Source organism: Condylura cristata, unplaced genomic scaffold (assembly GCF_000260355.1).
Source record: "Condylura cristata isolate star-nosed mole 26May11 unplaced genomic scaffold, ConCri1.0 scaffold00010, whole genome shotgun sequence".
Classification (NCBI taxonomy): domain Eukaryota; kingdom Metazoa; phylum Chordata; class Mammalia; order Eulipotyphla; family Talpidae; genus Condylura; species Condylura cristata.
In genome coordinates this window covers 18,700,725-18,710,694 of record NW_004567111.1, presented here as the reverse complement: position 1 = coordinate 18,710,694, position 9,970 = coordinate 18,700,725, and the positions used below count along the sequence as shown (strand labels likewise).

At 32.7% G+C, this 9,970-nt stretch overlaps 1 protein-coding gene across 5 annotated transcripts in view; it reads right to left on the bottom strand.

The window, feature by feature from the left end:
* Nucleotides 1–9,970, bottom strand: part of MYCBP2 (MYC binding protein 2, E3 ubiquitin protein ligase) — a 190,414-nt gene that overhangs the window by 109,722 nt on the left and 70,722 nt on the right. For all 5 annotated transcript variants that reach the window (XM_012723218.1, XM_012723216.1, XM_012723217.1 and 2 more), the window contains 6 exons: nucleotides 9,326–9,417; nucleotides 6,771–6,905; nucleotides 5,485–5,568; nucleotides 4,070–4,166; nucleotides 1,337–1,529; nucleotides 577–851 (listed from right to left, as the gene is read on the bottom strand). In XM_012723218.1, the coding sequence (XP_012578672.1) occupies nucleotides 577–851; nucleotides 1,337–1,529; nucleotides 4,070–4,166; nucleotides 5,485–5,568; nucleotides 6,771–6,905; nucleotides 9,326–9,417 (876 nt within the window). The remainder of the gene's footprint in view (nucleotides 1–576; nucleotides 852–1,336; nucleotides 1,530–4,069; nucleotides 4,167–5,484; nucleotides 5,569–6,770; nucleotides 6,906–9,325; nucleotides 9,418–9,970) is intronic.

Sequence of the window (9,970 nt, the reverse complement as noted above, 5' to 3'; positions counted from 1 at the left end):
CTGTTCAGTAGCAATGAAAGAAAAAAATCCTATCACACTGGTCTGGTTGAGAGAGCAACTTAGACCTGGCAATAATCTTGCCCAAGAAATGAGTGGAAAAATATAAAATTCCCGACACTGACAAGTGGGGAAGACACTACTGTAACTGGAAAAAAACATTGACAGAGGCAGAGATTACAGGATTTTACTTTTATTAGATATCTAAAATATTCAAACTCAGAGAAGCTTAAAAGAGAGGTTAAAAAAAAAACTAGGAGGAGGGGAAAATGGAAAGTTAGTGTTCAACGGTAACATATAGTTTCAGGTAAAAAGAAAGAACACATGCTAAGAAACCTGTACAATATTGTACCTACAGTCAACAATATTTTATTCTAAATTTAAAATTTGTTAAGCAGTAGATCTCGTGTTAAAAATGCTTTTAATTTTTAATTGTTTCAGTTTGATTAATTTTGATTAAGTCACACATCAGGATGATTTTCTGATTTAACTTTTCTAAAAGAAAGATTGAGGCAACCACAATTAATTTTTTGAAAGGATTAATTAACATATTTTCAACTAATAGCAAAATTATGTTACCTGATCCAAACAATTCAGCAGATCACAAAGGCAAGCCCACTGTAAGGCAGGAGTTGGGTAGAAGGAATGAAAACAGGCAGTAAAGGTGTTATGACATTCCTGAAGGACAGCTTCTAGGAGACTCAGAGGTTGACTGAGATATCCTTGAGGATCATTATCTAACTTCACCATGCAGTGATCAACTCCTTCTGATAAAATTTTCCTTAACAGAGTTCTGGTTTTTCCAATACATTCTGCTAATTTGCTAGTTTCTTCTACAACTGCTTTTCCTGTAGCTTTGAGGGAACAAAGCAGACTGTTAAGTAAAATAATAAATTCGCAGTATTATAAAATTATAAATATGTACATTAAATACAATAATGCATACAAATAAATATCCATTCAACATAATTCAAGTAATTTCCTAACTGCTAAAAATCACAAGAACTCATAGTCTAGAAATGAAACAATTCTGAGATTGTGTCATCCAAATTATTTCTTAAAAATCCCAACTAGTTTCAGCATTTAAGTCCAAATTAGCTGTTCTATTTCTTTAGATAAAATGTTTTTAAAATAACAATTTGCCAGAATATTAAATTTCAGCCTAACATGAATATTTATTATCAGAATGACATTATAATAATTTTTCTTTATAAATACATAACCATCAACAGTCAACTTTCTCCCCTCATTTTATGGTAGGTTAACCTCTTGGTTTTCCTAAGTAAACTTTCCCAATATCTCACTTTCTCCCTAAATTCATTTTAAAAATGCATCATACCTGACACTGGGTAAATCTCACAGGTATAGACACGCAATAACCTTAGACAACAGGTACCGACAAAGCGCAGTCTCTCTAAATCTAGAAGTGTAGCTGTGAATTGGAATCCTTTTAATCCTCTAAGTTCTTCAACTCCTAAAACTAAGGTGGTCCAGCTCCAGTGAAGAATACTCAACAATGACTCAAAACATTCCTAGTACAGAACATGAAAAACAGAACAATTAGTTCAAATGATATAACAGGTTGAATCATCAAATGGAATGATGACATTCAACTTCCAAATTTTTTTTTGAGATTTATTTATTTTTGCATAGGAGAACTGTGGTATAGACCAGAGGAGCAGGTGGTCAGAGGATTCTTGAAAGACAAAGTGAGGAGCGGAACAGGTGGCTTTACTAAAATACACTGCTGAGGGGAGTAGTGAGCTAAGCAGGAGAGGCCCACTGTGCCATGTGGATCAGCTCCCTGGCAAGGGATCATACTAAGGCCATAGTAGTGACAGCATTGAGACTTAACCGCTAAGCCATCAGGGAGTCCCCCGCAACTTCTAAATTTCATCTTCAATATATTTTTTCAGTTCTAGTAAGCCAAATAATGTCCTTACAGTTCACTCATTAAGTTGCCATCAGGGATAGATTTGAAATTTGACCCCCAAAAAAGGTATTAACAAAACAACCTTCTCCAATTGTTACCTACTTAAAAATTCATTTTAAAGTTTTCCTGCTACCAACTTATTTAGGTTATCATTAGGTAAGGAAAAAATGAAAGCTATTATAAATATCTGGTCATCTGAAAGAAAAATTAAACTCTAATTGTCACTATAGTGTTATGTAAATAAGCAAAGATAAACAAAATGTATTTTGGACACATTTTAATCATTTTAGTATAATCAGCTGTCTTATTACTAGGTATCAATGACTTCCAAATTATTTTATATCTGCATAGTAAAATTTACAATATAAATTATAAACTGTTCTTGATACACAAGGTAACAGAAGATAAAAATAATTAGAAAATACTAAAGAGTCCTTATTTGGATTTTTTTTTTAATTCTATAACTATGAATGAATTGTTTAGGGAGGTAGGCATCCTTTGTGGTTCTAGTTGGTCTGTAAGTTTTATCATGTCGTATGACAAAAAATATTATATGAATCCCAGAGAAAAGCAATTACTCCCTCACCCCTAGCAAATTCATATCAAGAATGAGGTTTATAATTTAACCCTTTAAGGCATAATTGAATAAGTTTTCTTATACATCAAGTTTATAATTACCAAATGGCCACAAAGCCACTCAGACATAAATGCAGAAGAATTACTAAACACACAAAACAGATCACTTACTTGGATAAAAAAAAAATAACAACCTGATATTAATTAAAAAAAATAAAGCAAAGCTACCAAGGAGTCAAAATTGTTGCAGACTCTTATTCAAAGCATTGTTTTGCAAACTGTCATAGCTCATTTGGAAGGTCAAATGATAGATATCAAAATTTAATGAATACACTTCCAGTAGAAATATTCACATAAGTACATTAGTAATCAAAGATGTATTATGGCTAATTATAACAGTAAATATAAGGAATAAACTGGTCTCATGATATTTAGCAACGATTAGAAAGACTGAGACAGAGACAAAACACTAATATAGAAGATGACCATTGCATATACCAGGACATTTGTTAAAATGATACAAAACTATAAATAAGACTATATTGCATACTATATATGCAGAACAATAAATCTGTGTATATATAAAATATGATCTGGGAAGATAGACATCAAAATGTAAACAGTGGTTATATATGGTGATAAGAGGGAGATAGGGAAATAACTTGAGTAAACTTTCAGTATAATTTAAAGTCTACTTTACCCTATAAGTAAGGGGGCAAAAAAAATCATTCTCCCTATGCATTCTACCAAATGAGAGATTACTACATTCTAGCAATTCACATTCATATAATCTTACAATTTAAAAAGAATTTTATATTACTTATTTCATCATAAATTCATTATGATGCTACATGTACTTTAGCTAATTTCATAAGTGTCCCCAGCTAGAAAGACCACAAATATATTTATTTGTTTATTTTTCAAGATTTATTTATTTATGCATACCAAGAAATGGAAAACAGGCCAGCAGTGTGTGTGTTTGGTTGGGGCGGACGGGTGAGGAGGTGGATGAAAGGATTCACTGGAGACAGAACAGGGGGCAGAACAGGAAGAGTAGTGAAATACAGTGCTAAAGGGAGAAGTGGTAAGACAGGAGAGATCTGCTGCTCCATGTGGGTGGCTCCCTGGTCAAGGATCAAGCTCCTGCTTTAGTGACTATGGATAGCTTCACAGTACTGGGACTCCACCCCTTGTACTACCAGGGAGGCCCAAGTGCAAGCATTTAACTCAGAGTTTCTAAGCAGATATAACATGGTCTTGCAATTACAACATGTTGATCAGTAAAATCCTAATTTTTTTTTTCACTTTTAACTCCTTGGGCATATTTATTCATACACAAATTTTTAGAAAATCCACCAGTTATTTCAGAAATAGTAAGGCATGTTAAAATCATGGTCGGCATCTCTTTTTTCCCATTATTTAAAGTGCAAATTGTCTTTAGTTTGGAATATCAATGCTAACACAAAACCAAATCAGTGCTCATAAACTATGCTGAGATAAAATCTTAGAAGCAAGGCTAAATAAAATTGGATAGAAAAGCTAAAATTTAAAAAAATGGCTCACCACTGAGACAGTTCTTGCGAATGATCTCTTTAAAATGTGTACAGGTTCGCTGGTTTGCTGTTTGCCCTTAGTAGCACTGCCATCACTAGTTGGAAGTCTGACGGTAGCAGATAAACATAAATTTATGTTAGAAAATCCAATGCTGTTTTTCTTTTCAAAATGTACATTTGTGCAACAGTAAAAAATTTTTTTAAATACACTTCCTTTTGACACCCTCACATCTCGACCAAAAATCCTACCTCTATCTGTACTTTCCAACTCAATAGTGAAATAACTATATTTACATTTAAATATTTTAAATATTTATCTTTAAGTATTTTTTCTAGATAAAAAGCAAGTATGAGACTTTTTACAAACAATTCCAAAAACTATACAAAACTTTTAGCATATGAGCACTTCATCTTTGAAATTCCACTTCTGCAAGATGTGTAACTGAGAATTTCTTTTCTACAGCATACACGCACACACACACACACATACATATAGTTTATATGTTCTCTAATAACATTACTATTAAAAGTCACTTTTAAAGAACTTTTCAACAAGTGAACCCGGGGTAGTTCAGCACATTGGTTATACTCATAAAGTTACTTTTTACACATATCAACTATAATAGATTGTATATAAAATATCCAAAATCCTTTGGAAAAGTGAAATTTATAACATCCAAATTTATTAGAAATGAAGAAATGCAAGATAGAAATTACTATTTTAGGGATGTCTTCTCTGGTTTTTGATTTCTAAAGGACTCCCCCTCACTTTGGTTAGTATTTATATCTATTTGAAATCTTCAGATGAATGGATACACATAGGTATGTATTTTTAAGTATGTCTCAATTATTGGGACACAATTAAAATTCTGAATTGTAAAAATGTAGTAAATATAATCACATGAACAAGTTGTTATTTGATTTTTCAATAAAAGTTAAAAATTTTCAGCTGAAAGGGATTTTCAAATTTATTCTATCACCAGATAAACAAGATATGTAAGACTGCAGCAAACTACTCAGGGCTAAAGTCCTCCTCTAACACCCTGATTTCATTTCTTCATAACAAATATTATTAGCTTATAATATTCTATAACATGTATTAAGATAGTATTTGCGACACTGGTAATAGTTAACTTTGTAATGAAACTTAGCTAGAAAATGAACAGATTAAAAAGTGAGTTATTACATATTTTTTTGGCATAATACATAAAATCAATTCACTAGGTGTTTAATGTTTGATGTGTAAAATGCTTAAAAATGTGCTAACCATAAATATTTTTGCTAAATGTTTCTGTATTTCTACCAACATAACTTACTGAATGCTTAAAAGAATTTCTCCATGTTTATGTCATCTATTTAATTGTAATTCTATTTTTCATGACAGCAAAATAAACGATACTTACAAACTATAAATATGCCACATACCTGTATAGTAACTGAGGTATCTGACCAGCATTAACATCTGTACCATTATTTGATTTCTTTGAACTCTTAAATTGGAAAACAACCCTAAGAAGAGAAAAAAACATGATGATATAAAAAAATGACATGATCCGGGGCTCATTAAAAAAGTATGTTTACATGAACAGAGATTCAAGTAACAGGGCATTATCTTGATTTTAGTTCTTGCTGTGAATGGCTGTTCACCAGCAAGGATGAATTGAACCTCATCAAAAATCAAGTCAGTTACCCTATTTCAACTTTTAACTAATAGTAATAAGTGTTCATCAAAATATTCTAATTTATTAACATTTTAAATATGCTCAACTAAGTATAAAATTTAACTGTAAAATATGATTTCCTAAAGTTTAATGAACTATGTATGCAAATCTCATAGTTTGGAATCAAAGCAGTCTCTCCAGTTCTATCTTGTCAAAAAGTTGAAAAGTATACACATAATAACAGACTTAATTTTTCTACAGCCTGGCTCTACCCGAACATTCAGCAACACAAAATTCATCTTATAAAGTATAAGTCTGTCCTGTTCATGGTCAGCTCTGTAGAGTTGAACAAAAAAACTTGAATATACTATTAAATTATTCCTACCCATTTCAAATAGTTTATACTCAAGAATTATAAAGAATAAGCTGAATTCCCCTAATTAATGGTCCTTTTAAATACATGAATCAGAGACTGTACTCTACACAGAGTAACTGACAGACCTGAAGCAATAACTTTATCTTTTGTCTCTCTTTTGTACATTAGGGCTAATCACTACTCCAAAGTTGTTCAGGGAATCAAGTGAGATAATACATATGAAAGCGACATCAAAATTGAAATGTACTCTATACATGAAATTTAAAGTTTATTTTCCCAAATGTCTTTTTAAATCTATGCCATCTCATATTGTAATTTATAAACTATTTTTATAATCACTGTCAAATTTTTAACAAGTATATATTTTTTTTTCATGGTTTCCAAATTACCTTTGTCACTTTCATCTATAGAATTTCTGTTTTGGCAATAAGTTTTAAGCAGTGTAACAATCAAAAATGCATACAGATGTCAACTGAAAAGATTAAAGAGTGGAAGTCCTATTTTATCTCTGTCCTGCTAGACCTTAATTTGGAATGCAATTTTATAAGGTAAACTTTAAGCAGTTACATCATGTCCTACCCTTACCTTTTTATCCAAGTGAAAGACTTGTGAGCTTTCAATACTGTACTAAATAAATTACATTTGCTTAAGAAATATTTAAAAGTTTTGCTGACCCATCATCTGTTGTAATAGAAGCTTGTCCATGAGATCCACAGTCACTGCTGGGTCCTGAAACTCGAGCCCATGCCACATACCACCATCCAGCTTGCAAAAGAACTGGTTCATCAAACATCATTGCATACTTCTCTCTGAGGAAAAATTAGTGATTCAGATAATGTGTTTTCAGGACCCTTCCTGGTGGCACAGTGGGTTAAGACACAGCACTGCAAGCTAGCCACAGATAATGTGTTAATGTGTTTTGCACTTCCCTATTACATATACTTTTCAAAAATAAACCTTTATAAGCAAAACATGAAATTAATTTTATTATAAAGAAGTCTTACCAAACAACCCCAAAGTCTCCTTTTTAAAAAATCTGAATGAGAACACAAATAACAGTAATTTGTTTTATGGTGATGGGCTTACATTTCTTTCCCCCTCCCTGAGTTCTAAAACTTGTTTAGCCTGGGACTGAAAGCATGCCAGTGTCTGGGATCGCTTGACAGTATCTCGTGATTGACTGATTAACACTGAGACTTTAACCCCTGTACCCTAGGAAGTGGTGCATCCTCTCTATGCTGCAGATTCTTTATCTGAAAATGGGGGAAAACGCATAGGGCTATTCTGAGGATCAAGTTGATTCAGATACAGTGTTTGGGCTGTACCTGACATACAGTACCCACACAAAAGAAGTTTACTCAATTAGGAGAGAAAAGATGTGTGTCAAAAAGGGGGGTCTGATACAGATATAAGAAAATTACAAAGTTTTGGGTAATAAAGTGTGAAGAATATGTGTTATTTGTAGTTGGGATCCAGAGAAGAAGAAAGGTTTTTGAGGAAGAAGAAAGTTGTTAACTGGTCCACAGAGGTATGAAAGTATAAAACATTCTGGAAATAACAAGGTAGACACCTGGGTTAAATCATTAAGAGCAGTAGCTTTAGAAAAATGGTAGGTAGAAGTTCAAAAAATGTTCTGTGAAAGATTATGTAAATATTTTAACAATGGTTTTAGGAATTTGGATTTTTGTTAACAGGCAAATGAAAATCCAGATGATACTTTGTAAAAAGTCATGTTATATATTTACTCAATCATATGCTCAAAACAAATGCTAAATGTCAATGACATCTTAAGATTTTGTAAAAAACAGTGACTCAAATAAATGTCCTGAAGACTTCGCTAATCTTTATTTAAAACATTAAAAAGTGACTGAAAAGTATCTTTAGTATTGGTGAATGTCTAAAGTTAAGAAATAGTCAAAATCTTCTTTAGAGTATTTACTGTTTTATTCTCAAAGCTATTTACCTGTTAAATGCAATGCAATGCATTATCACCATCCTTACTCAAGAGATACATTTTTACTAGCAAAAACCTATGCACAGCAAACCATAGCTATTGTTGGAAGGTCAGGGTAGTATTATCATTGCAAAGCTCTATTACTATATAATTTTTCATTATAATATTCCATTTTAAAAAAAGATTTATTTATGTATACAAAGCTGGGGTACAGGCCAGAGGTGCAAGATGGTGATAGGATTCACCAGAGACAGAGTAGGGAGCAGAATAGGCCAATTGACCAAGTACACTGCTGAGGGGAGCAGTGGGCCAGTCAGGAGAGGTCTGCTGTGCCATGTGGGTCAGCTCCAGGGCTGGGGATAGAACTCACACTAAGTGGCTGCTGCTAGCTTGCAGTGCTTTGCCCTAATCTGCTGTGCCACCAGGGAGGGCCCTCATTATAATATTCCTACTGAAATCAGTAGGTTGTCATCAGTGTTGACATAATCCATAGGGTTATTACATAGAGAGTAATGACAAAATCTAAGCTTCTTCACACTTAATGAACCTTCATAACTGAATGTCCTGATGCTGGTAGCTTCCTAAAAAGTTCCAGTAAAGCGAATTACCTCCCACAGCTGCTATAATCAAGCATATACAATGGTTATGGTATTAGGGTACAAAGATGATCTGAACAGTCTCAATTATGACTATGTGCCACTTTACAGATATGACATCACCACTAGCTTATCAGGTGTTCTCTAAGTGACTTATGAAAATAAAAGTATGCAAGTATTTGTATGCTTCCATTTTGTCTTCATTATACAATTTATTTTATGAAAAAATGTGTGATAATATTAGTTTTAATTCAGTATTGCTAAAAGCAACACTTACAGTAGTTAAAATAAAACCTAATTGCTCAGAGCCTCCCTGGTGGCTTCAGTAGTAAGTCTGAGCACTGTCATCTCTACAGCCTGAACTAGATCCCTAGCCAAGGCGCTAACCTCTTTTGTCTCACCTGCTACTCCCCTTAGCAGTGTATTTCAGTAAATCAACCTGCTGTGCTCCCCACTCTGTTTCAGGTGAATCCTCTTACCCCACACCTCTGCCCCACACTTCAGTTCTAAATAAAAACAAAATGAAAATAAAAACAAAAAAGATTTTATAATTTAATTGCTCACATCTCCTACAGGTAGATTACTTAAAAGTTTCATTTTAAGTTATGTTTATTTACTCATATTACATTTTTCATTTTTAGAATGCCATGGTTACAAAGAAGAATAAACAAATCTTTACCTAGCAGCACAGTCATATGCCAAAACATCGGTCTCTGCAAGAAGGTCTCCATCAGTTTCATGATCTCCTCCATCAGGACCCAACTCAAACAGCTATGGTGAGGGGAAAAAACATATTGTCCCCATTCATTAGTTTCTGCAAATGTATTGAATGTTTATTATTTTGTATGATAAATGCTATATCACGCAGAATGTAACAAAAGATAAAACATTTTTTGTTATTAAACTAAACTTATACATTCATTTAAATTAAGAAATATACAATGTTTCACTGCAATACTAATCTTCATTTTCCTAAAGTATACATTCATTTATGTATACTGCTCTAAGTAAATGTATACAAGGTTTGTGCCAGATATAAATCTCTAAAGGAGGCAGAGAACTCAACCAGATATTTTATCTAAATGGGCTTTCAAGTAAGACAAAATCTTGCTTCAATATTTATTAGCTGTGAGATCTAGGACCCACTTTATTCAACCATGAAAGGAAGATGGATAACAGTACCTACTTCATAGTAATTATGATGACTAAATGAAATAATACTGTGTAACAAGACATAGGAAAAACCTTAGCAGAAATGGTTAGGAAAATATTAGCTATAGAGAAAGAAATAATGGGAAATTAAGGGCCTTGAAAATCACAGGAA